This window comes from Buteo buteo, chromosome 7, assembly GCF_964188355.1.
Source record: "Buteo buteo chromosome 7, bButBut1.hap1.1, whole genome shotgun sequence".
Taxonomy (NCBI): Eukaryota; Metazoa; Chordata; class Aves; order Accipitriformes; family Accipitridae; genus Buteo; species Buteo buteo.
The window spans coordinates 42,895,526-42,922,803 of record NC_134177.1 but is presented as its reverse complement, the minus strand read 5'-3'; the positions used below and the strand labels follow the sequence as shown (position 1 = coordinate 42,922,803).

The window sequence follows — 27,278 nt, the reverse complement described above, 5'->3', positions numbered from 1 at the left end:
AGTCACTGTCCCTTTAAGGAATTTATTCTTTTTAATAGTTTGCTCTAATCTGAAGTACCACACCCAGCAACTTCTAATTCAAGCTTACACTGAAACTGAAAAACTTTGTAATTTCATGTATACTGACTGAACTAAGGCCAAGGGGAATAAAACGATTTAGCTTTCACGTGAACTCAAAAGAAGAAAGGCTTCTTTGACAATATAATTACAGAGCACAGATCTTCTAAGAGGAAATGAGCTACAGGGATTTATATGATGAGACTTTCTTTTCCCTTTCCTTTTTAATGATAGCTAGGGCTCTCCTTCACTCACCCCTCCCAGTCTAACAGCATATAATAAGGAAATTCTTCACAGGCAGGAATTGGGACTGTTAGAGAGAGATGTTTCAATGGTACACTGTTATGGAGTGGAATGTGCCAATGATTTTTTCACGAGGCCCACCATCCTTCTTTTACCTACCTGCAGCCCTAACATCTTCTTGAATCTGACTTAAGAACTAAGTAGTGCCTGTAGCCCCTTACCAGTGCTTTCTTCTTCTGGTGTGCTAGAGACATTATGGCCAAGACCATACAGCGCTGTTTGGAATCTTTGTGTGGTCCCATCCAGTCCAGTTTTGATTATCTCATCCATCTTCGTTGTTGCTGCTGAGGAGACCTGAACAACACTTCAGCTATACCAACAGCTTGTTTGTACAAGGAACTGAGGTCCTGTTCCATCACATCACCTTTCCAACATCCAGACAAAGCTGGAGGAGGGAACTGTGAGCCATTTCACACTGCCATACTCAGATGCTGGCAGCACTCTGGGTTGTGGCAAGCAATACTCAAAGGCAGTGACTAGTTTACTTAATTGCCTTGGTAACATTGTGGTTGACCCGGGTTGACCAGATCAGTGTGACTTAATCATCATAAGCAAACAACTGCAACAAGTGGCAGAGCTAATTAATGTAGGTTCCTTCACTGAATGGACTTTCTCAAACTTCTGTGTCTCACATTCACAACCTTTGGCCTGCCTAAGCATTCTAACAATTCTGACTGTGTAGATACCTGTGACAACCAAGTAACTTACAGCCGTTTACTATGTACCATGGATCTGTATATATCTATTAGCTACGTACTCCCTATGGTTCACAAGAAGCAGTGAGTTTATAAACACCTATTTACACTGTGTCAATACTCTAGGATGTCTACTGACGGTCTGTTAGTTACAAGGTACAATGTAAAGTGCATGTTTCACCTATTAAGTGTGTTTAAGCTTGTTTACCTTAAAGCCTGTCTTTCTCGCTTTCTGTACAATAATGCAGCTGTGGAGATCATCTGAGACACTAAAACAAATGGTCTCCTGATGTAATCATAAGAGAGCTGGAGGAAGGGTACTTTCAGCAAGAACCTTGACAGCAGAATCTATTTCTGTTTAAGTCTGACTTGTTCTCCTAGGAGAAGCAGTATGACAGAATGTTTTGCAAAAGATTTTTGTTTTTATGTGTGACTATCAGTCCTAAATGTTGCTCCTTGTCCTTATAATAATTACATCAAATACTCAGTGGAGATGTTTTCTAAATTGAAATAAATGGAATCAATACAGACTTGAGTTAACTGCACTGTCACACTGCATGAATAAAACATACCAATGGATACTCTTGGCTAGTATTCAACAGGGATTTGGTCATTGCTATTGCTATGCAAACTGCATTTTAAATGGTGTGCTAGCAGTTTAAAAATCCCGTTTCTGCCTAACTTTTATCTACTATTGTTACCAGTAACTCCTAGGATTCCTCAAATAGAAAGAGTTGCATATTTACCTCTGTCACACAGCACAAAGGAAGAAAAAGAAACATTTCAGAAAACAGATCTGTACAGCTGTAAAATCATAACACTGGATAGCGATCTAGGGGATAGACATTATATAAAAATTACTCGACATATATTTACAAGTTAACTTCAAATCATCTGCATTTCTTGTATGTATTTCTCCAACACCAGACCATGCTTTTTTCATGCTGCCTGATGAACTGCTACAGTAAAAGAGACTCCTGGACTATCATTTGGTTTTGCAGTTCGTGTATCCTTTAGAGGATCTCACAAAATGACTGCCAAACTTCTAAACATGGTCACTTCCTTTATCATCCCAAACAGACAAAGGTTGTTTCAGTTCACTGCTAAGGCACTGAAGCGTGTACAGGTCTCATCTGATTACAGAGAGCCTGTAACGCCCCGAGGCAGTAGAGACTGTCAACACAGCTGTCCCTGTGTGCTAAGACAAATAAATGTCCTGCTGGGCAATCCCTGAATCAAAATGGAAACACATCTTCTGAAATGGATTAGGGTTAAGGACAAGGACTGTAAATAGGCTAGGCAGCCAGGAAAGTTTATAAGGTATTATTAAAGGTGTTTCTATTGAGCTGTTAGCAAGTACCTTGACTCTGGTGCTGTTTTGCAAGTCTAAGTGAATACTTTATTTCTGTTGTCACCTGTTGCTAGCCGAAGTATATCTACATAAACATCTTCGGAGCCTGTCTTGCTTTAGACACAAAAGACCACCCAGAATATGTAAAAAGCTTGCAAAGAAGGGAGGTGCAGAGATCTGCACGCTAATGGCATAATTAGCTCTTGCAAGAACAGCAGTCTTGCTGCATCAGCACAGAGCAGCTCTCACCCTCATCCACCCAGCTGAGAGGCAGGGCTAATTTATATGGGCACAGGGCTGTGCTAATGGAGCAGTACTGCTCTGGGGACCCTCGTAAGTTATCCCCGCGCAGCAATATCCCTGCACAGCAATGCACATACCCCTCCTCCTCATCTCAGGGAGGACAATGCTTTCAGAATTTCTCACTGTATCTGCTGAGTAAGAGATGAATAGAGAACACTTTAACAAAAATGTGCCACTCCATCAAATCTTTCATTGAAAGATCTCCAAGTCTTCTCTAAATATGTGACCCAACAGCCACCTTGTCCTCCCTTTGAGGTATAACAACTATGTACATAATGTCTATACGGGGATAATGTGACATGGAGAGGACAGAAAATGCTGGCACCGCTGCAGTCAATGGCAAAAATTCTGTTCCCTACTGGAGCTCTGCTTAGGCACTTGTCTCTCCTGACACACTCTGCAGCAGAAGCAAACTGGAGCAATCCTGTCTCCCAGTCTTTGTAACCACTGAACAAGACTATCTCATGAATTTAAATCCTATGGGTTAAACATTCCCAAATAAATTACTGTTAATGCAGATCACTTTAAGGCCAAACTAGTCTTGGCTACAATGTTTAAACATTAAGTTCTGCAGGTTTACTTCTCTAATATCTCTTTTTTTTTGTTCTTTTTAATTAATTTTCTGGTCATCTGTGGCTTAGAAAATGATTGATTCAGTAGATATCTACTCCCACATCTGGGCTTTCTTTAAACAAAGTCACAAAAATGATGAATCTTCTCCTACATAATGCTTTATTGCTTCCTATGTCCATGCTTTTGGTGTTTTAATTGTAACTAGGGGCTCATACTCACATCTCACCATGGACAGTACACTGGATAAGCCAAAAAAAAAATTCTAAGTTGAAGGCTTGCCCAGACATCTAATATATTATCACAAAAATCTGAAATTTTCTTTTGCTCTGAGTCACTAATAAAAAATTTACTTCATGGAACATTTGAAGAGAGGAAAAAAAAAAAAGAAAAAAAACCCCAGCCACATAAATCAGGAGTTCTAAAAGCATTGGCAGGGAGCATTTCCATTCCTATGCCTTGTCTCTCTCAATTAGGCTGCTCAAATTGCCAGTGATCGTTTCTGACATTACAACAGTGACTGCCTTACAGGCAACCTCAGAAAACAAGGTGGTAAGGGCCCAACGCAACAATGATCCCTGGCGATGATGTGCTACTTTTCACTTACAGGGAAATTCACAAATGGTGGGATCACTCCAACAGTACAGAAACAGCAAAATTCCCACCTACCTCTGTCTGCAGTGTAGGACAGGTTGATTTCAACCCACTCATTTTAAATAACTGATTTAGGTATTTCTAAAACAACTCTATAGCTAAACACAGAATTTAATTTTTACAGTTTATTGAATGGAGTGATGTATTTTTCCCAGCTAAATGAATTTTTAGTCATGGTTTGTCCAATTTTGAGTTGAGATGGAAGCTGGAGCTCAAAGTCATTAGAACAGTATTTTATAATTGTTTTCTAACAGCTGGGTAAATTATATCAGAATTTCTAGTAATATATGGAAAAGCTTACCAAAACATAGTATTAAAAACTAACAGATCCAGTAAACAAAGACAATACTAAGTGTAGTTAAGGAGATAAAGAAGCTGGTTTTGGATCACACGTGCTCTTCAGGCATCTAAAAAATTAGTCGAACAGACTTTCACATCTATTTTTATTCACAGACCACAAGACAAAAAAAGCTTTCCTCCTTCAGTTTTCAATGAGCCTCTCAACTCTGAATTTCCTAGTTTCTGAATTAGGTAGGGTAAAACAACTAAAATGGAGTTGTTCACTCTAAAAAAGTCTAGTGCTTAGTCAGAAACCTCGATCAGTTCAGTGGTTTTACTTTCTCTTAAACATTGGCAGGAAAAAGCATACTGCCTGCCTCTTTAATTTCATGTAAATTATCTTATTAGACTACTTGAAGCTTAGTTCTTAGTACAGATCGTCATAAAAGCACATTAAATCACAATGTTTTATTTTAAACCATTTAACATAATAAAATATTAATAATTGCAATAAATTTTTATCCATGCTGCTCCAGTGGCTTTTGGTTTTGCAGTGGAAAATCAGGCTTGCCAGCTGATTAATTCTTATGATTGACTGTAGTTATTATCATTGTCATAGATTTCTAAAGCCAGCAGGGACCACTGTGGTCATCACTCTCATACGACATGCTACGTAACAGCTCAACAGACCTCACCCAACAAACCTCTTCCCCATGTTGATCCTCCTATATCACTATCGAGTCATCTCATGGATAAAGCAAATAGCTCAAGAATCTTAAACATCCATTATTAGGCCTGTTTTCCATACCTTTCATCATTCTGGTGACTGTTTCCCACGTATTTTCCAAACATCAACATCCTTTTGGAAACGTAGATTTTATACTAAGATACTGAACTAGAACAAGACACTCTCAAACAATACACAAAGAGGCAGTAACATCTCCTTACTCCTCTCTGTTATTCCCTTGCTCATATAGTCCCATTCACATTCTATGTGATAGCCGTGGCAGTGGGAGCTGATGTTTAACTGGCTATCTGCAGTTACTCCCTTAGAGCTTCTTAGTGTCACTTCATACATCTGGGAATACTTCAAGGACTAATTTTTAGCAAAGAATGAATGACTTTTTATTTGACTATAAATGGCTATATACATTTGTCAATATAGTCACTTTCCCATAATGTTTTTTGCTATTTATAATTCACTAGGTTGCTAATAGGTTCCCACTTTCAAAAACTGGGAAATACATATGCACAGGTGAAGAGATTTGTTCAAGTGACACAGTGCAGCATTCATTGAGCTAGGCTTGGCTTAAACCAAAGGAATCTTGGCTCTCACTTCCATGTTCCGGTTACTGAATACACTGCCTCAAGCAAATGAGGCAACCCCTTCATCTGTTTAAGTGCAGATGAAGAAGAGGAAACAGCACAAAGATGCAACATCAGCAAACTGGACTGGTACCTACTGCAGCCATGATGTTCATTTTACTGGTACAATAAAGAACTGATACCCTTGCGTTTGCCCTCAGGTTCTGCTGAGAGGGCAAAAAGAACCATTGGTCATTACCTTTCCACTACTGAACAGAAGCACGTGAACTCACTCATATGGATTCGGTATTTGCCCTTGAACTGGTGTGGGCTGCATTTGGCACTCTGCTGTTAGATCAATATATAACCCAGGCGTAATCTTATCTGGCAGGAACAGGGATATTGGGGGGAGGGGGAGGAACACAGCCTCTAGAGGTGAGGGGAGCAGCTTTTCTAAATGTTAATGGGTTAAGAATAGAAAGGTCAAATGTCTGCCTTATCAGAAGGCCCCATGTGCAAACAGGCACCAAGCTGCAGCAATCAGAGCACAAGCTGGGTATAAATGTCAGGAGTTTGTTACTGTAGCTGTGAACACCAAAAGCATAATGGCAGAACTGGGAAACCTCCCAAGACACTTCTGGTTAATACAGGTCACTGGGAAAGTCCAACTGCCAAGACTGGCTGGAGATTACTGGAGTAATATAGCTGCTGTGGAGCCAGAGATCACTTGTGAGCTGTGTGAAGGCCCCAGCAAGGGTACTGTACAAGGATACTGTGAGTGTCGACAGAATGAGCCACTGTAGGAGGGGGTATTGAACGCATTGTATATCAAACATCCTGTGCTGGCAGAGCACTGCTCTAGATTGCTCTTGCAAGAGCACACCCATCCTACTGAAATAAGGATATACAAGGATGGAGACAAAAAGTCCTTCCCTACCTCCTTGTAGATACAGAGGGCACTAAACATAGCAGAAGCTGTATGAGGACTCTGTACAAAGGGTCTTCAACTCTGCTCCACAGTACCTCTTTGAACAGAATGCATAAAGGATTGGGATGGAATAAGAGATGAGGCAGCATTTTAGCACTGTTCTAATTAATCTTCTTATTGGCATCCATGGAAAGAGGCCAAAAGTTGTATCGCATTGAACAGTAATCTTCTTGCAGATACAAGCAATCAATTTGAAGCAACAACAAAGTGTACCAACACGCACTGGTGTGTAGAGTTACTATTGTGAACAATACTGCATGAGACCTACGTCTACCATTTACCTGTGCTTTCAGTCTGGCACCTTTTGCCTGCAATAAGTTGTCAATAAAATTAATCAACCAACTGATTCCCATTCTCAGAAAAGACTGGCAGTGAGCAGCCGTGTTTAAGACAACTTCTGTTCCCTCTCTCCTGGTACAAGGATTGCCCCAGGAGATGGCTACCTGAGTTTGGGAAACAGATACAGGATAGCTACCTGGCACGATTCCCTCCTTACTGCAGAACAAAGAGCACCATTCTTGTCAGCCTGTTCCCAGCTGTAAACAACTACCAAAGGATAGGGTTAATTACCAGTTAAAACACTAAGAAGGAATAATAACTACAAATAAAGCAAGACTAAATATATTTTATCCCACAAAACGGATAAACAGGGTTTGTGCTCAAAGCTGAGAGATCATATTCTAACCATTAAATAGTTACTTTAATTGGTAAAGATAGGGTTACATTGAAAAACAAAAAAGGAATGCACCCATACGAAGCCATTGCTCTCTGAAAAACAATTTTAGTTTAGTGCTTTCATGTTTGTTCCACAAAGTGACTACTCTGCAGTTAAGTGAACTAGCCTCTAACCCCAGCCATAGGGGAGAACATCATAACCTACTTAAATTTGAAGGCTGCATCCTTTACTTTATGCAGCAGAGCTCCCAAATGGGCATAAATGGCTTATTTCGTACACCAGCATTTCTCGGCATCTGTTTATCCCACAGTCTTCCGCAAGCATCTGTTCATTCACTGACATACATGCACTGCTCTTCTGCATTACCAACCTCATTTTCAGCCTAGAAACTCTTGAGTCCATTCATTTGAAAGAGAAGAAATATACAGCAGCAAACATTTTTCATACACATGCCATTATTAAGTGCTATTAACAGTTGCAGTTTCAACCCAGAAGCTACTGTATTTTCAGTGACAGCTCCGATATGCTAATGATTTGTGATGTTTTCTGAACTCTTTTGGGGAAGAAAAAGCCTTTATAAAAATGTAGGATTTTACTCTTTTTATTCACAGCAAGAATGACCAAACTTATTTATCCTACAAGTCACATCCCAAAAGCTTCACATGGCTGACAGCCCAAGAGATAAAATATGTATTCTGGAGAGCCACTATGGGAGAGAGAGTCTTTTCCATCTCTCATTTCTTGAGCTAAGAGTTTAATTCAACTTAGTTCAATTCAGGTAGTAAGCAATACAAACCAAGTCTTCCAGCAACACAGTGGCATTTTCTGAGTTGCTACGAATTTGAATGAAATAATTTGTCATCACTGAATGAAGCTACGGAGATTCTCTTACCACCCCTTCTGTTTCATTATGTAGAAGGCAATTTTCAAAATGCTGCCTCAGCTTGGATGTTTATTGTGTGTACGTGTCTGCCTGCTACAAGTCCTCTCTATGCCTCTCATTCTGACATGCGCTGTCGTTTTCTTGGCTCTCAGTCACAGATGCCAACAGTGTAAGAGCACAACAGTATTACAGAAATACCAACTTTCTTCATCCCTGTTTAGCATGTTCATATTTCAAAAGATGATTATATGAGCACATTTATTGCAGCTGAAACTGTTTAAAGATTCAAAGGCATTGGACAACTAAAATGTACAGCCTAACACAACATTAAAAGCAAGTTCAGTAGAGAGCATATGCAATTTTCTGACCTGTTCTATGCTGTCATCGTTTTGAGGGATTTGATATGCTGCTCTTTGGTTTAAACCCAAGAATGGCATTTGAATTTTCACCATAATAAACTGTCTCAACAGACTTTGCATCTTCATTATTCTGTCCATGTAAGCCACAAGGATATTTTTCGTCCCTAAATGTCCAATCTGCAGGGAATGGTTGTGAAACTCCATTATTTCCAGGAATTGCTGGCAATCTACTGCTGTCTGTTCTTCTCAGTATTGCCTGTATTTTCCTTGTTCAGCTTTAAAAGCCAAACTTGGTTTGCAAAAATGTCTGGGTTTCTCAATGCCAGAACTGAATAAAGACTAGAACAGGACAGAATTAGATGGTTTTATTATGCTGAAAAGCCATTAACTCACATTAAAGTCTGTAAAACAACAAGAATATAAAACTGGAAGGAGATACTCAGCCTTAAATGCTATTACTCAGAAATTTTCCTAGACGTTACCAATAACCTTTCTAAGCTCCATCACACTTACCTGATCCCTACAATCAAAACAAAGTAGATATTTTTAAAAGTTGTAAGTACTTGGATTTTCATTATTCAGTGAAGTCAAAATAATCTGTAAAGAAAGGCAGCCTGAATTCTCCAACATGCATGATGTCTGCCACAGTTTGGTCTTCAACAGGCAGAGGTAAAGAACACAGACATCTATTCTCAGTTTCCCAGGAAAAGAATACACTACAGGGTATATGGTCAAGAAAACTGCAAGATGTGAAAAAGATTCTGGATTATTCCAATCTTTCATCAGTCATGGTGGTCCAAAAGTTATAATGGAAAACTCCCCATCTAAAGGTTATCTGCAGGACCACACTGTGATCTATCCGCAAGAGCACACTGTGATCTCAGTCACACACAGCAGTAGCTTCAGAGAAAGCAAGGGCAATACTCCAAATTTACTTTGGCAGGACCAAGATCAGAATCTGACCACCTCCAAACAAAAAATAATAAAAAAATAAAAAAAAAAAAATCAAACAATGCTACAGGCTATAAGAACAGTCATCAGTAGATGGGGTGTAAAAACAATGAAGATCTCTGTGATTCTGAGGCACTTCAGTGACTGAAAAGATTCCAGCCTTATTGTTCCTTCTCTCCAAAATATCTTGGACTTCATTCTGTGTTCTGAGGCACTCCTGACAGACAGGTCTAAAAATGTATCTAACAAAATCACAACTGCCTGAGCTTCTTCAGCTAAATGTTCTCTTGCATTCAATTTGGGAAAGCCATAATGTATGGAGTGATGTCTGAGGCCTGCTTTCTGGGAAGAGGAAATCGACCATACACAATGTCAACCGAGTTCATTCCTAAATGCAAACCACATTGGGCTGTCAAGCACGATAATAAAAACCTGCTGACCTAGTTTCCTGCAGAACAAAATCCTCTGTCTTCCCTCCTCCCATGCCAAACCTAAATCAGATCTCCTTCTTTGGAGAAAGAAATTAACCCTTTGACTAGCAAGGAAAACTCTAATAACGATTCTTCACACTTACACAGCATTTCACACCACAAGAATAGTATGTAAACAGTAATTGGTCCATCCCCACAGCTCTGCAAAAAGGCAGGATTATTAGAGGATGAAAGTAAACCACAGAGAAGGTCAGAGACCTTAGCAGAGTTCCACAGAGAATTTAAAATTTAAAAGGATTTTGAAGTGTGAAGCTCCGTGCTCCAACCACTTTGCTTGGTAACCGTTTTACATTTGCTCTATGCAAATATAAAACCTTCATTCACGATGTGGCGAAAAAAATAACAGCACAGCTCAGCTTTTTGAAAAACTGCATCAAACTGCTCAAGAAAGAGCTAATGTTCTTCCCAAATTTTGCAATGTCAACTTGCAAGTCCATTTCTGCTAGATGAGAACTGACTGTATTTGCTCCAACTGTCTGGCAAAAGCATTCACTTTTAATGGCTTCACTTCCTCAGTGATGCAATGTTTCATTTGAAGGGATGCCTGAGGGAACTTCAGAATGGACACAGAATGCAAAAATAACAGGGCATGTCACAACAAACTCAGCCAAGAAAATACAAATGGGAATTCTCTTGCTGTAGGATGCTTCAAAAGGTGGCCCTGGATCATGCTGCTGCAGAGCAGCACCCTACTGGAGTCAGCTAGAAGTATTTGGGGAGACTGCTGAGAACACCTTTGCTGGTTCACACAGATACTGTCAACTGGAGGAACTTTCAATCACCTGTCAAATAAGGTTTTATTAATGGGAAAAGTGGAGACAACAAATGCTGCGCCTAACCGCTATATAGCTTTACAAGCAGTCTTTCACAATGAGGTGGCCAACAGAGCTCTGTACCGCAGCCAGAGCTTTCACCATCATTATAAGAAAGAAGACCCTGCAGTAAATACGGTTTCATTGTGCATTGCTCTCTAATGAACTGAGATAGCTTTGCCTACATCCAGACAGTACCCCAGGACCTGAAACCTCTCCATCACCACATGCTCCACTGGCATCTGTCTCACAAAGTGCAGCACCCAAGCTGCTGACAAGCTACCAAATAGAAACCTCTGTACAGCAAAGTTTGAGAGCCTCTGCTACACAAAGCAGCCTAGTTTACTAACATACCATTGGAGAAAACATTGAAACAGGAAAACGATAACTAATATGCATGCTAGCAGTACCATTTCACCTGTGAAGAAGTTACTGTCTCTGTCACTTTGTCAATCTGAAGGGAAGCTGTTCAGAGAGTACAGGCTTACAGGGCAAAGACAGCACTTAACACAGTGTACCCTTCAGGGATTTTGAAAGTGAAGAACAAAGCATCTGGATTAGATCGCACTGCAAAGGTTGTCATAACTATGTCTATTCTCTGGATGCTGCATCTTCACAGGTAAACTCCATAAAAGCTTCTGCTCCAGCTTTGAAGTGAGTAAGACAAAAGTCTGAGTTCTCACAGACTTATTACTAACATTGGTTAGGGTTAGAAATGTGATGATGGAAAAAGAGCATCTTATTCATCATATCTGGTCCCTGAGGGGTTATGAGTTGTATATGCTTATTTTATTGACACAAACAAATTTTAACTTCTATTGTCTTGCAGAGGAAGAGCAGGCTGAATTCAATTCTGGCTCACACATCATCTGCAATTCTAGCCAAATCCCAGCCACACAACTTTTATTACTGGGAGGATGTCAGAGGCAAAAGACACAGCTGGATATTCAGAACCCAGACTGAGTTTTGCTGTGCTGGCAGTTAAGACAAACCAGCTTTTGATTTGTATGTAAACAGAGCCAATCTGAACTGGAAGGTCATTAAGAGAAAACACATTTTATACAACATCCATTGTACAGTTGCTTTTCCAACTTTCCCCATACTGACATTTTTTTAAACAAGACTTTGTCTTCTCTTGTTGACTGTTTCAATGACAATTTCTGGTCCTACTGAAGTCAACGGTCAACTCCCACTGATTTTGATGGGACCAGAAGGTGGCTCTGAGGAAAGAAAGACAGACATCCAAGATTCTACAGCTCCAGTTCTACCACCTATGTGGAAGAATGGGGTTGATATAGACCCAAAACATATGTTGTATAAAACCACAGAATTTGTAAGTCTACGTCCTCACAAAAATTCCACTGAGTCTACAGTGTCTGCAGTCCAAACGTTGCTATTCCTATAAAAAAATAAAATACTTCAATCAACATGAAAGTAACTAAGCTCCTTTTATTACTCAGGAGTGATGTCAACAAAGGAATTTTTTTTTTTTTACTATCCTGACACTGTCGTCTTCTATAAAAGAGCCAGAAAGGTCTCCACTGAATGCCCTGCAATTATTTTTAGGGGGAGGCGAAATTCTCGGGCATTTGCTTTGCCCCATGGTCCTGTCCCAAAGGCCCTGAGGACACCCTACTTCCGTAGCTCATCAACTCAACCCTTTGAGTCTGCCACTCATCCCTCAGGCACTGTATGCACTGCCTCCTATGTTCTCTTACTAGCTGCCAGCATAGGAGATGCCTTCTGACTTCAATGGGAATTTTGAAAAGAAACTCAAGAAATTAGGATTATATTGCTGGCATTCTACAAGACAGCATATCGTGGCATTTAAAGTGGTCCGACAGCCTTTGACGCTATGCCATGTAATTGAAAGCATTCTGCCCTTAATGAGCCTAATAAAGGCCTTGCTCCCAAGACTCAGATATTGATTATTCCATAAATTTTCTAGTGACTGTCTGAACTAGCAGTTAGATGAAGGGAACAGGAATAAACCAACAACTAGTTTTAACGTCATGAGGCTCCTGGACACACTGAAACTTCTTGTCTCCCAGAGCCTGAGGCAACTTGGGGGAAGTTACTGCAATTACCTCCACCTAAAGTGTGAGCACAGGTACACACTACCTGCAGGAGCTATCTAGTACACCTAGGATCCTGACGCTCAGGAAAAGCAGGAATTGATGTAACTGCACTTCTCTAGACTGAATCTCAAAGGGGAGTTTGACCAAGAAAGGCTGCAAATGCAAGTCCATTGCAGATGCAACTGGATGATGTTTCTAAACCATGTCATAGCCTCAGATCTCACAGCTTTATTTTAACTGCGGCACTCAACATTTGTACTGTAGCTACAATTAAAATAAGATTATGAGAACACACAAAGAAACCACACAGTTCTTGTGAACAAGGCGTTAACGCCCAATCCATTACTGTGAGAAGGCTTTTAAGAGTGTTCCCAGTAGAAATAGGAATATATTTTCCCTGAGTAAGCTGGGAGGAATGCAGATTCAAAAGCTTAAGCTGAATCCCTGCTAGATTTTTTTCTGTTTGTTCCTCCTCTTTGATTAACTTACTGAAACCATTTGATATAACTGTTACTTTTTAAGGAAAAGAGTTGACCATTTTCTCTTCTCTGATAAAAGAGCTCAGTCTGCCTATAATTAACAGCAAGACATTTGCAGCTGCAGGTTACAATGAGTGACAGAGATGTTGCTGGGCTATCAAAGCAGGGAACTTTCCGGGGGCAAAGGGGAAACGCCTGTCATTCTCCATTAGTTCCTCAGGGTGTCTGTTGGCAAAACACACTGTATTGTTCCACTGTGTAACTAGCAAAATAAATAGGTTGTTATAGCTTGTCATGTTTAAAAGGGGACTCTTGGGTGTAACTGTTGAAAATATCTTTAATCTAATGACCACATCTTTCTATAGCTTACTAGCATCATGAAGAAAGTCCACTCAAAATATTTTAATACGAAACCCTGAATTCTATGCTGGAAACCAGCAAACCCAAAGACACTTCCTTCTGCATGGACACAGGTGGTCTAGTTACAGAATCACTCCAGTCAGCATATCTGTTTGTGTTACCAGGAGACGGCAAAGCTGGGACATGAACCATCCGCAAATTCAGGATGGGTCATTGAAGCTTTCTTTGCTCCAGAGAAGATGCCTGTCTGTAATGTATGTGGGGGACTTCTAAAAGCCGTTAATGAAAGAATAGTAAAAGGCATTTCTAAAAGGTATGAACTAAGAAAGAACAACAAAAAAATATGACTTCTAGTAGATTTCCCTGTCCTAGTGCATTTCCCTGTCTTCAGACCTAGCCAGTGTTCCCAGACTCCTGAAACACAGCTATTATGCACAGCCTTATTTCTTTTCTTAACATCAGCTCACCAGTGCTGATGTTTTTTAAGTTGAATCAAACTTGCATCACTTTGGAGGATGGCTGAGATCCCTGTTCTCATTTTTTGTGTTTTGAGATCAGTATTTCATAGTTTTTATTCTGCTAAAATAATCCTGAGCATTAAAAGTGTACATCTCAATGCTTAGTATTTTGATTTGATTTCCATAAAGACATTTTGTCCTTCAGCAGTACTCCTTCACTTCCCCCTGCATTTATTCAGAGACTTTGGCTTCTCTGGCCTGACTCTTGCCCTTAATCAAACCCTGCTGTGACTTCACTGATCTGATTTGACAGGTCTCTGTTGACGTCTGAAGGAGAATCCTTGAATGTTTTGAAAAGGACCATTGCTTATTGCTCTACAGAGGTAATCTGGGGGACATGCCCCTTTAGCACTGAAAGGATCATTTTCCTTTTCACCACAGACCCTTCCCCCTTTTTGTACAGCAAGGAAGTTAATTACGCTACAAAACTGAGAAAGGACCTGGTTCACAGAAGCCCCAGGGAAGCAAAAGGGCAGATTTCCTTATTGAGGAAAATATCTAACTTAGGACAAAATCACTAAACCTAACTTACTGCAATACAAGCCTTTGTTTCAGAAAGCAGCTTTCCTGGAGGGCAGAGAGACATCTCAATCCCCAGAAGAATTTCCTCTTAAATTATTGCATAGAGCAACACTTACAAAAGCAAAAGCCAGAAGGCAGACTTTGATATAATCCTTTTTATAAAGCGTTCTGATATCCTAAAATATCAGCATGAGCTGCCATGTGGTAAGCATTTTGGAAAAATTATCTGTTTATTTAGAATTCTAAATAAAAATAGGTGGCCAAATATTTTACTGTCTTCTCAGAAAGAAAACAATTTAAATTTCAAGAATTATACTAAACAGAAGTGAAATTTGGCTACAGTGATTACATAAACATCAAGATACCCACCTGACTGACAAAGGCTTCATGCCTTCTTGTAATTGTAAAGTGTCTTAGTATTCAGGATGATTCTAAGTATGTTTGATTCAAAAGATGTAGGTTGATTTCCCTGTAATACACACTGAATGTGTGACCAACTTACATCTAAGATTTTCTGGTCCCACAGATGCCATTCTTAAAGAAAGCTCTGAAAAAAAAATAAAGAGCTTTACAGCATTGCTGGGATAATTAAGATGAAGAGAATTCTATCACTCACTACTGAAACATGCAGCTCTTCTAAAATAAAACATGGTAGCAATTTTAATCGGCACATAGATCAGCTCTTTAGAATTAGCAATAAAATAAGATGTCAAACTATAATACCACAAGGAACTTAAGATGACAAATGTAACTAATTACAACAATTATTTCAGCAGAATTAAATCTACTAAATACTGACCCCAAAATATGAAATACAAGAACAGGGAAAGAAGAAACGTTGGGGAATAATATCACCTTTCTGATCAGAAACACATAAGTAAGGTAAATACATTTTTAAAAAATCCCATTCAGCAAGATGACACAGGTCTGCAAATGAGTGAGTCAGATACTGGTATGGAATCACTGATAACTTTGCCACCAGACTTGACTGAGGCCAGGACTTTATCTCTGCACTTCTCCTGGTGCCCTCAGTTTTCAGGCAAGCTTTCTTGCTTGCAGTACATATTCTCACTATACAGCTTGCATCTTCAGCTTTCATGCACTCAGCACCTTGCATTCAAATCAATAAAGCCATCAACAAACCACCTAAGTACAGTAAAACTGAACTGGATCAATGGGATACACTTCTTAACTGTCTGTATGTATGTTTCTAAATTCTAATAAAAAGGTTCAAATTTCCAGTTACATATTTTATTCTCTGAAGGGTCTGAGCCTTTTTGTATCTTTCTGATCATCACAATCAGACACCCACACTATTTATTTAAGGATATATTTTTCCCATGACCTTACAGACTCGCTTCTCTGACATGGGGAGCTCATGGAAGGAAGTTCATTAGAAGTTAAACATGATGAAGTGCAATAAAGCCTATTTACCTTGTAGGGGGGAAAAAACAAGCCCAACAGCAAAGAATTATTATGTGGGAAAAAAAAAAAAATAAATAAATAAATTGAGCCTCTCTGCAGCCTTATAAAAAAGTTGCACATAGCCTGTGATTCTGCATGGGCAGATGTCCTCTCTCCTGTGCATTGTCTAATCAGAGCCCTTTTGGACTTCAGTGAAATAATAATAATAATAATAAAAAAAGCAAATGGACTGCAATTTCCATGGCAACGTGGAAACAGATGTAACATTATTTGCAGTAAGCCTTTGTACTGTGAATGGAAAATTTTCTAAATATACAAATCTCGGCTATTATTTTCTTTGCAGTGCAAACTTGGGCCAAATATTTTCTGTCATATTAAAGATGCAAATAGTCAGTTTCACTTTCTGTCCAGTACAACCATGCACAAAAGCTTCAGAAGCTGCAATAAAACACCTGATATTTATCCTTCTATGAACCCCAAAGAGATATTAGAAAAAAATAATAATTTGGGCTTCCTTTTTGCTTGTTCTCTTCAGAAAGTGAAAACAGCTTAGAAAACATGTCCTGTTTACGTGTAATGTTACAGACTAGTACAGCACTGGCAGATGTGCCCAATGTTAATGGGAGCTTAACTAACTCTTAATATTAGATCAATTACATACTAACTCCTGGTTTTCCATACACCATGAGAGCGAGCTTTCTAGCTCAGGAGCGTGTATTCATAGATTAATTACTTACAGATAGCTTTCTCAGCTATAAGTAAATTCCCCAAAAAGTACATTTACAAGTTCAAAACCATGGCAATGACTTGTGACCTGATAACTGGTTTTGTAGACTAGAGCACCTTCATCTCACTACATTCTCAAGACCAGACAGAGCAACCACCAAGAAAACGTGTAGCAGTGCCACATCAAAGAACAGCACCTAAAGCAGCTCTTACGTGAACATTTTTTCTCTTCGCATTGTTACTGAAGCATTCTTTTTTGCATATTAGAAAGAGAAGGGAAGAGAAAGCATCTCCATGTTTTATGGTAATGCAGGACTCACTTTTTACTTGTTTACAAGCCCTCCTCTTGCTAAGCTGAACCTCGTCTTTGCCACACATCTCTAGTGCAAATCAGTTACTCAGACGTGTTCTTCTGAAGATGGAAGGAGTTTTGCCCTGCTCAGCAAGTACTCATGTCCTTAAGTGGATCATTTGCCCACACATTACCAGAGCAATTTAAACTTTAAGCTAAATCTGGCGGCAAAGTCTAACACATGCATAAAGAACAACAGAACTTTTGGTGAAGATGGATGTCCCTTTTTGTTCGCAGTGCAGCCAAATACTTTATAAATTTGACCCTTCTGCCACCACAGAAATGTCCAGCATCTGACTTATCTACACTGTTTTAGACATATCATTGTAGCAGATTTTTCAGTTGAGTTAGTCTGTGTTTGCATTAGAGGTATCTATACCACTTGTATTTTAGCTATGCTCATTTTACCTTCACTGCAGATCTGCAGAACTATACCAATCTTTGTGAAAATTATGCTGGTATCATGGCACAGTAAGATAAAACAAATGATCTCTCATTTTTACAGCTACAAGAAAGTCCATTGTTGCAGCACATAAGATGATGAAAATGTACCAAAAGCACAGTTTACAGTACCATTTATGTAATTAATGAAGTGACTTTTATCTTACATGAGTTTCAGACCTCACTCTCTTGCTACTCCTCCCTCACTCCTCCTCAGCAGCAGGAGTAATTGTGTCAGTACAGAAATTAACTTTGAACAATACAAGTCCTAATTCTGAGCTGGGCTGCTCCAAGTATTAAGCCTAGTGCGGGAATGGTTAACAGAAGTGGACTGTAAAACTTTTCTCTCTTTAAAGCAACTGTTCAGCTGGTGTAGTGTTGAAGCTATGATAATTACATGCCAGCTCAGGGGACACCTCTGCAAATCTGGTGCCTGACCTGTACTGTTCACAAGTAGGCAGGGTCCAGTGCTCTAACCTAAAACAGTCTGGAACAGGCCGTCTGCACGCTCATCTGCTCACCTACAGTAACTGGGTGCTGCAAGGTTATGCATGTCCTTTTCCACTCCCAGACATACAGCAAAGAACTTTTCTGTGGGAGATTCATGTGGACTTCAATCTCTAGGGCTGAAATGTGGGTACAGTTTGGGACCATATTTGTGCAGAAGATTTGAGTTGTCTTTAATTGAGGTAACAAACACGGTGACAACATCAAACACCTGCTGAAGAATCAGTGCAAAGCAGTTGTCTGATAGAGACTGAACTAGTCCTGTCCTAAGAATCCTGGCTATACCTGAGTCATTGTTTAAGGCAAGGGACTGCTTAACAAGGATTTGGTCTTTAACGCAGATTTCATCATAGGCTGACTGACTGAAGCTTTCTCTTTACAAGTTCACATGCAATTCAAAATGTCATGTTGATTTTATACCTGCCTGGCCAGGTGAGATTACAGAGCAAGTCAATCATCTTGCTTTTCAGATATATTTCCCCTCTTACACCTTGAAAATTCTACTCACTCACTTGTAGATCATGCAAAGAAAGAGGAAGCAGCATGACTCAGCTCCACACTACAATGGCTGGAGCAGATCCAGACCTAGCAATCCTTTGGGCTTTCCTTACCAAAATACAAGCCTGCAGCTTGGATAATGTAAAGCATCCAGTGTTTGTATAAGAAATGTTAGATGGGGAGCATGCCAGCTGCAGTACTTAAGCAATGCGCTAGGTCTTTACATTGATGGAAAACTATTTTCTGAAGAGTTAGGAAAAAAAAGCCAAAGGGCTCTAACCTTAAACAGTACCTACGGAAGACAAAATGCTAAAGAGGAACAGCCTCCTGAACTGTATTCTGTAGACATGAATTTACATGGAAATCTAGTGGTAGATAACATATTAATTTAGCAAGTTTCACATTGTGCCATACTGGCAAATATGTTTGTATAATCTGTAAATTACATAAGTCATAACAGAGGCATAGAAAAGCCACTGACCTTAAGGAATCCAGGAACCTTGAGTAAGTTTCAAAAACCCCGAGTCTCAGTGCTTTGTCTAAACCACTGGAAAACAGTACTCTAAAAATTAGCTACTCTAAAAATTCAGTGTCATCTAGAAACTATTCCTGATCCTCTACCATTTTACTAACACCTGATCCACAGCTGTTTTCAATAAAGAGCATCCACATGGTGAGTTATTGCAGAGTAAATAATGCACTGTAAACACCCTTAACTTTACTGTCTAAACAAGCTCTGAGCAAAATTCAGCAAGAACTTCACTTCAGTTCACTCCCTGAATGCACAACAAAGTCAGATGATTTGATGGTTATCTCATAGCAATCTAACCTCAGAGATAAAGACCTCAAATCTAAACCTGTTCCTTAGAACAATGTTGTACATTCTAGTCCATGCCCAGAAGCTCGGGGCAATGGGATGGATCGGTCTTTTCAGGCACTGCATTCACTGGGGGAAATCCTGTATCAGTCATTACTTACATAAATATGTGTAATCATAGTAATGAAAGTAATAAAGAGGCATGATCCAAGCTATTTCTCTGAAATGGTCCTCACCTTCCTACAGAGCAAACCAAAGTATTACTTGCAAAAAGCAGTCCTCTGGACTGCGTATGTGGGGGGATGACTGAGCAGCATTGGGAAACTTGCATCACATACTAACCAACCTCACGTTGCGTTAGAGGACGGAAGGCCAGGAGGCTTCTGGGCTCTGTGTTAATTTCAAAAGATGGTTCATTGAGCAGACTTTATGCTTAGCAAAGCTTAGCAGCTTTTTTCCTTATCCCTCCCCAAAATGTTTTGGGCATTGTAATATGGTTGTACTACAAAACTTGACATTATCCAAAACCAGTTCATGAGAAGTGAACGGAAACATCTCTTTTCATTCCAAAGGAAAAACAACTCCTATGCTGTTTTCATAAGTGAGCTGAAAACTTGGAGAGAAACCTAAAGCTAAAAAAAGCAAAGAACTCAAGAAGATTCATATTCTGGACTGTGGTTTCTGCTGCCTTAGCTCAAGGGAAAATATGTTCATGGGAAAAGGGCCTGCCTGAAGCCAGATTTTTTTTCAACTCTGACTTTTCTAGTTGGCATGGCTTTAAATCAATATGTTGCTATTAAACTTATTTCTTCATAAACAAAAATATTCTTTATGGATTGTATGATAGTTGTTTACAATTGAAACAACCATTTGCACCGTACTTCCTAGCAATTGGTATCTAGTTCAGCTCCTATCAATCCTAGATAGACAGCGATCAGGCAATTTAAGAGACCTTTACAATGTTAGTTCTGAGTTTCACTGATTCAAAGTGTTAAATCACCTTCCCAGAAGGGAGTACCTGAATTAATCCCAAAACAAAGAAGTGTCAGCTTTATCACCTACCTTTGTACCTACAAACAACTGAAGAAAAGAGCATCACACCTTAGAAAAACAGAAATCTTGTATGGCTTAATTTGAAAGAATCTTACTGTCATGTTATTATGGACTTCCTTTAATACTGCAGTTCACTTTTGTCTTTAGCCAGGACTAAACCAGATTATAAATATAACAGAATGCCATACTATGCCGTAAAGACTAGCCTACAGACAAACCTGCCACAGGCAATTCAGAGAATTTGTAATTGTCTGTATAATACCGCAACAGGTGTAACAAAATGTGATAGTGCTGCCCAAACACACTGTGCCAGACCCCAACAAGTATGGTTATCTATCAACAGAGCTTAACCTTGGGATTATGACCGCCATTAGACACTTGAATCATCTTCTGCATTAATTAGATTTATGTTAAGAGTTAACAAAAATATCTACTATGGTCTTTTTTTAGATTCCTCAAGACTTTTTAGAATGATACATTAAGCTTTCACTGTATTTTAAAGTGAACTTCACCCCCTATTTAAAACTGCAATGAAATTATGATGTAAATGAAAACCAGTTACCTGTGATCAACGACTGTTACATCGGAAGCAGGAATTCCCAGAAGAAAACAACTCTGTTCCAGTTCTTTCTTACGAATTTCTCCTTGATTGTAATAATTGCCTGAAAATAGCAAACACAGCAACACCATCTAACTTAGTTTAGGTTAGCTTGGAAAGATTTCCTTTTCTTTCTCAAAGCATTAAGCATGAGCATCACACATTAAATAAAAGGGCATCATTTGAGGAACAGATACATTGCAGGGGACAGACTCCATAGCTTTTACCTCAGCAACACCCGGCTTAGCTCAGGGTAAAATCCTGAGACAAAGTTGTACCCACCTAGACTACATTTGTCACGTTTGTGCACCGAGTGTGGCTTGCAGCCGTTCATGAGCTTATTTGGCAAGGATATCAGAAATTGCCATGTCTAATCAGATCAGTGGTCCAAACAGTCCAGTATCCTCATCCTAAGACTGACCAAAGTTAAATCCTTCTGCCAAAGACATAGGAGATCTTCCAAAGAACAATTCTGGGATAACCTGCTTGGGAAAGTGCTTCCAATAACCTGTTTGATTAGCAGATGTCTTATTCCTTGAAACATCACAATTTCTAGCTCTTCTGAGTTTTTTGTTTGGACTTTTTGCTTTATTTTGGTATATGCCTAAGCCACTTCTGAACACTGTTAAATTTTTAGCAAGATTTAATATCTCTTTTGGTGAATTCCATAGGCTGACCATGCTTTGTGGGGAAAAAAAAAGGAGTCTTCTAATATGCATATACATGGACTAACTGCTTACACATTAGCTGAATGGAAGTCATCAATATACTACAAAACAATTGAGCAAGATCTTTTCATAAACACAGGAGAAACAGCCTCTGCAGTGAGGTGGCTAAAAGTTGTTGCCACTGGCAAATTTCCAGGTTGTCTCTGTGGAAGAGGTTAGTGGGATCTTATTCCACTTTTTAAAAAATAATAAGTATTCACAACACATCAGTAATAATGAAACTCCTTAGAAAGGGCCAAAGAGTCACTTCTCCTTCACTGTTAGACATGCTGCTGAGAACTCCCTCCTGTACTCTTAACAGCATAGGCCCACAGAGCCAAGCTGAACAGCAAATCCAAAGTACCTGGAACAGAATTGTTGAGAAAACCCACAGAAAGCCTGTTCCATGGTGTATTCTTTAAGTGATTAAAGTTTATAGTATAGTCTGGGCCACTTCTAATGAGCAGTAGTTGTCTTGTAACACTAGGACACCACAATAGAATACAGTGATGGAACTAAAAGGATTTGAATAAATGAGGAATTCCATCATAACAACCTCTGTTCTAAGACAAAGGTTTTTTAGAAGTCTGCATCATTCACAGAGGAAATTCAGGCAGAAACTAATATGGCAAGACTGCAAAGAACTTACAGAACCAAAGGAAGATAGCAAACCTTATTTAGATAAGGCATTTTGGAAAAGTTATAACAGACTGAGACCAACAACTAGCAAGGAAATGGGATTCACTATCTTAAAACTCTGCCTCCTTCTTCACTGAATTATTTTCTTCTCATATTGCCCTGACATTCCCTTATTTTTTCTTGGCATCAGCCATGCAAAGTCCATGCCAGAGCCATGACGGCCCCTTCCAGAATACTGCCCTGTGCAGGGCAGTACTCGCAACCCAATTTTAGCTTTGAAGCAATAAAATGAAAAAAATACAGCTGAGTATTAATGTATGATTCAAGACTGTAGTCAGCTGTCTTGAATTACACTAGAACTCTTTATTGTTGTGGGTGTGAGTAATCTAAATCTAGCATTTCTCTTGAGCAGTGTTGCAATCTGAGCCATCACTAGCAAGCTTTGTAAAATTTTCAAAGAGAGAAAGAGTAACTAGAAAAAAAAAAATTCTTCTTGAATTCTTTCAGACTGTGAGTGAATGGTTTTAGGAGACTATGCCAATGATAATCTGTGGGTTTGCTGAGGAACACGTCAGCTTGGTGGTCTGCAAGCTTAGATTGCACGTTCCAGCTTCAGTATAATTAATTTAAGTGTGAACCTTCACTAGATGGATTACATGAGTACAGCAGGACTTACTTTAGACTGATTTTTTGCAAAGCCATTAACAACACTAGTGTTTTAAGATAACATATCTTTTGCTGCAATGCAGTGTAATAGCTGACTGCAGGTGATGTTTTATCCAAATAGTACGACTGTTCCCAAAATACCTAACTGCTACTGAACTCAAAGGAACAGATCCACGTTCCACAGCTTACGAAATGTGTCAGGACATCAGGAATATATGAATGCTAACAAGGAAAAGTGGGAAGCTATTGAGAGCAAAACCAGCTGAATAGCTGATGCTGCTGGACTTCATCCATGGAGCACTCACAATGGAGTCAGCTACTACAGAGAGCAAAGCACATTTATACTGAGTTATTTTCTCAATCAAAGATTACTCAGCGTCTAAAAGACTGCGTTTTTTCACAGTGCTGTAATTCTAATTCATTCTAAGTCATTTTGATTGACACCTGAAAACTGCAAGTACGACAGTTTCTAAGTAATGATTTTGTCTCAGTGTTACAATTTGCAGTCTTTGATCAACTCGCTTGTCATCATCAATCATACAAACAATGAGAGGATGAACCATTTGAATTGCCCAAAAGACTAATAAGAGGCACAGAAAAATCTATTAGCTCAGTGAACGTACTCTCCTATGTGGGCTGCTAGTTCCATTACGAAGACCTGCAAGAGTGTACACAGAAGGCAGTGTCAAACACACTTAATGTTTCATGTCACTGAATCAGGCATAAAGACAAAAGAAAATTTAACAAAATAAACAGAAACACAACACTTCTTTGGAAAGTTCTCTAATAGCAGGAGCGTATTAGTCCCCAAAACTGAAATGGCAGAGTTGCACTTCAGTAATCTCTCCATAGCCGTGAAAAAGCCAAATGGGATCCACAGACCTTTGTCCCTCAGCAAAGACAACTGAAAGCTCTGCACTAAATCTTGAATGGGAGGTATAGAGTGATCAGTAAAGCCATCACACCACTGGACTTCAACAATAGCTTAATCCCTACCTTCTCACCTAGATGGTCTGTTATGACAGAAAGCTTTGAAAAGAAAGAACAGAAAAGTTGGCAGTGAACTAGCTAGAGCTTTCAAAAGCACAGAGGGCCCTTTTCCCAAATGTAAGTAGCTATCAGTGTAAGATGTAAATGTTTGTAGCCTAAGTAAGAAACTCCTCTCAACAACAATAAAATAAAAAAAATCTTTAGTTTTCACCACAGGCTTATGAAACCTGGTATGGTCTAAAAGATCAATTCAAATGAGGTTGTTTCTTATGCACAAAAAACTGAACGATGTAATAACTGATGACATATCAGTTCTGCAGAAAAAAAATCTGGAGCTTTAGTAGATAACGCGAAGAACACAAGACAAGAGTGTTACATGCTGTGAAAAATTCTTGTCTTGGGCAAACAGTGGAGCCTATGAGAATCTTTCCATTCAGCCCCAGAAAGGCCTCAGCTGGAGTACTGCTTCCAGTTTTTGATAACTGCACTTCAAAACACGTGAACCAACTGGAAGAGTCCAAAGGAAAACGATGAGAATGACCAGAAGTTTAGAAAACATGATCTATGCGGAAAGACTGCAAGAAATAGGGTCGTTTAGTCTGGAGAAGATAAGACAGAAGAGGCAGATAACAGTCTTAAAATATGCAAGAGGCTGCTACAAAGGGATACTCTTGATTTCCATGTTCATGGCAGATAGGAAAAATAAACAAACAAGCTTAAATTACACCAATGATTCAGGAAAAAGTGATTTGAAGAAAAGCTAATGCAGCACTGACACAGACCTCCCTGGAGGTTCTGAAGAACAAACTAGACATTTGTCTGCACTGAGTGAAGATACATTGATGCTGCCTTCAGGTTGACTGATGGACAACACAACCTCAGGTTCCCTTCAGGCCTGTTTTTCCATAATGGGATTGTTATGCAACTATTTTTAGATGTGTTACAGTGAATGTATCATTATGACATTAAAACGGGATCATCCAAGCAAGTCCTCTACAAGACAACAGAATTACAAGGAGATGCCAAAAGGCTGTGCTAAACAGTGCCTTTTTACAACTTATTGATGCTTCCGCACAATTTGAAAGTACCTCGGCACTGCAACAGGAGATTGGATTGTGAAACCACTGTCCAACCTTCAGATAGAGAGAGAGAGATTCTGCTACTGATTTCAGCTGCTGAAACTCTGCAGAAAATAACATTTTGAGCAAAACCGCCCATGTGCGGCAGCTCCCCAGGGACCGCGGGATGTTTATGGCAGTGCACCGTGACCCAGAACCATGACGTCAAACTGCAGATGGGTGGCACAGCACCTCCTCCACTGCACGAGTATTACACAGCGGTGCCACGCTGCCATGGCAGCGCAGGCCTAGAGGGCCGTGAGGTTCAGCACAGCAACGGCATCACGTGTGGCATCACGGTGACATCGCACGCGGCGTCACAGCTGAGCGGCACCGCCCCACGGTACAGCCACCGCTTGCTGCTCCGAGGCACTGCCGCGCCGTCACAGCCCGGTGCTTACGTCACAGCTCGAGGCCACGCGCGGGAAAGACATCATGGCGGCCTTTCCCATGACGCCACGGGCGGGAAGCCCGGCTTCCGGGGGCTGCCGCGGCGGCACCTCGGGGCTGGGCTCCCCGCCGTTCCCGGCGCGTCCTCCCCCCCACCCCTCACCTGCGGAGCAGCACAGCACCGCGGCGCGGGCGCCGGCCCTGCCCAAGCCGAGCACCGTGGGGGCGAAGAACATCGCTTCGTCATCGGGGTGCGCCGTCACCAGCAACGCGCGGACGCCATCCGCCCGCGCCGCCGCCCTTCCCCTTCCCCTCAGGGCGGGGCCAGCCCCGCCGGCCGCGTAACGGCGCCGCAGGCGGCGTGCGCCACCGAGCAGCAGCGCCAGCAGCAGCGCCAGCAACGCCGTCGGCCCCCAGCCCCACGGTCCCGCTGCCATAGCGACCGGCGGCGCGCTGCTCCGGCAGGAAACGGGAGGGGCGGCAAGAAGGTTCCGGGGCACGAAAGGGTTGTGTCCCCCCCCCCCCTCCTCCTCTCTCTCTCTCCTGCCCCTCTTTTCCCCGCCTCGGGGCGGGACCGCTCGGCCGCTGTGCGCGGAAACGTGCCCCGGCCCTGGTTCTTCAGGGCTGCCCGGGGAGGAGGGGCATACCGGGAGACCTCCTCCCGCCGCGCTGCCCTCGCCAGGCCTGGCAGGGTCCCAGGCGGGGAGCGGGGCCCCGCGGGCGGGGTTTGAAGAGGGGGCCGTTCCCCTGGGGAGGTCGGTGGGGAGAGCCGGCCCTGCAGCGCAGCAGCTGACCCTGCTGGTGCGTTAAGAAATAATAACGAATAGTGACAAAAGTGGAACTTTTCAGCGTGTAGTACCTTTTATCCCTGCGCTGTGCTACTGTGGAAGAGACGCGGGTTAAGGGAAACCTCAAAAGCAAGGCAAGAGGAGCTTATCTTCAGCTGCGTTCTGCTATCTGCAGATCTGCTGGCTATCCCGAGTGTGGCTGCAAGGGAAAAAAAAAACACGTTTGGATACGTCCTAGACGTGAAGTCAACCGTTGGAGAAGGTTGCAGAGCAAAAGGAGACAGGAAGTAGTAAAATAAACACGAAAAAGGCAATCGGATACACGATGGCTTGGAAACTTTGCTTTTCAAGGCAAACAGGCAATATGGAAGACAAGTGTATTAAGTCAGCAGTGGTGGAGTATGTTAGCTGGGTAGGTTTAAAGACTAAAGTGGTGAAAACAATTCAGAGGAATTCAGTCTCTGAAGAGCAGCTAAGACCTCACAAGATGTGTGCCTGACTTGTCTTCCCAGGCTTTTATTTGGGCACCTTTAACTTCCAGGTGAATAGAGGTAGTCATCGGCATGCGTTGGGATTAAAGACTGCAAACACTTCAGCCTGGAGATGTGTCATGTCACCTTAATGTAGCACTTTAACAGAGTGGAACTCAGCTACTGTAGTAACTACACACTTAGTACAACACACGTTTTATAAGTAATCCTGTTTGCCACAGGGCGAGCTTCATTAGTCTGAATAAATAACTGTGTGGGCACACATCCCACAAAGGTGGGATATGACTTCTGGTATTTAATGGAAATTGTAACAACACGAGACAATTTAATCTTGCCTAATGGTATCTTTTTTTCCCACAGTAAACCTGCTAAGAGATTCGTTTGTGATCTTAGCCCATCCGGAATTACATATTTGCAGTAAAACGCCATGCGGACCAG

At 40.8% G+C, this 27,278-nt stretch overlaps 1 protein-coding gene across 5 annotated transcripts in view; it reads right to left on the bottom strand.

Moving 5' to 3' along the window:
- Window positions 1–26,206, bottom strand: part of PIGL (phosphatidylinositol glycan anchor biosynthesis class L) — an 84,292-nt gene extending 58,086 nt beyond the window's left edge. For 3 of the 5 annotated variants that reach the window (XM_075032836.1, XM_075032835.1, XM_075032837.1), the window contains exons 1-2: window positions 25,725–26,203; window positions 21,016–21,115 (exon numbers count right to left, since the gene is read on the bottom strand). In XM_075032836.1, coding sequence (XP_074888937.1) covers window positions 21,016–21,115; window positions 25,725–25,998 — 374 coding nt within the window. In that variant the 5' untranslated portion in view covers window positions 25,999–26,203. Of the gene's footprint in view, window positions 1–21,015; window positions 21,116–25,724 lie in introns of all 5 variants that reach the window. The other 2 variants (XM_075032834.1, XM_075032833.1) reach the window with 2 other exon arrangements.
- Between the last annotated feature and the right edge of the window lie 1,072 nt (window positions 26,207–27,278).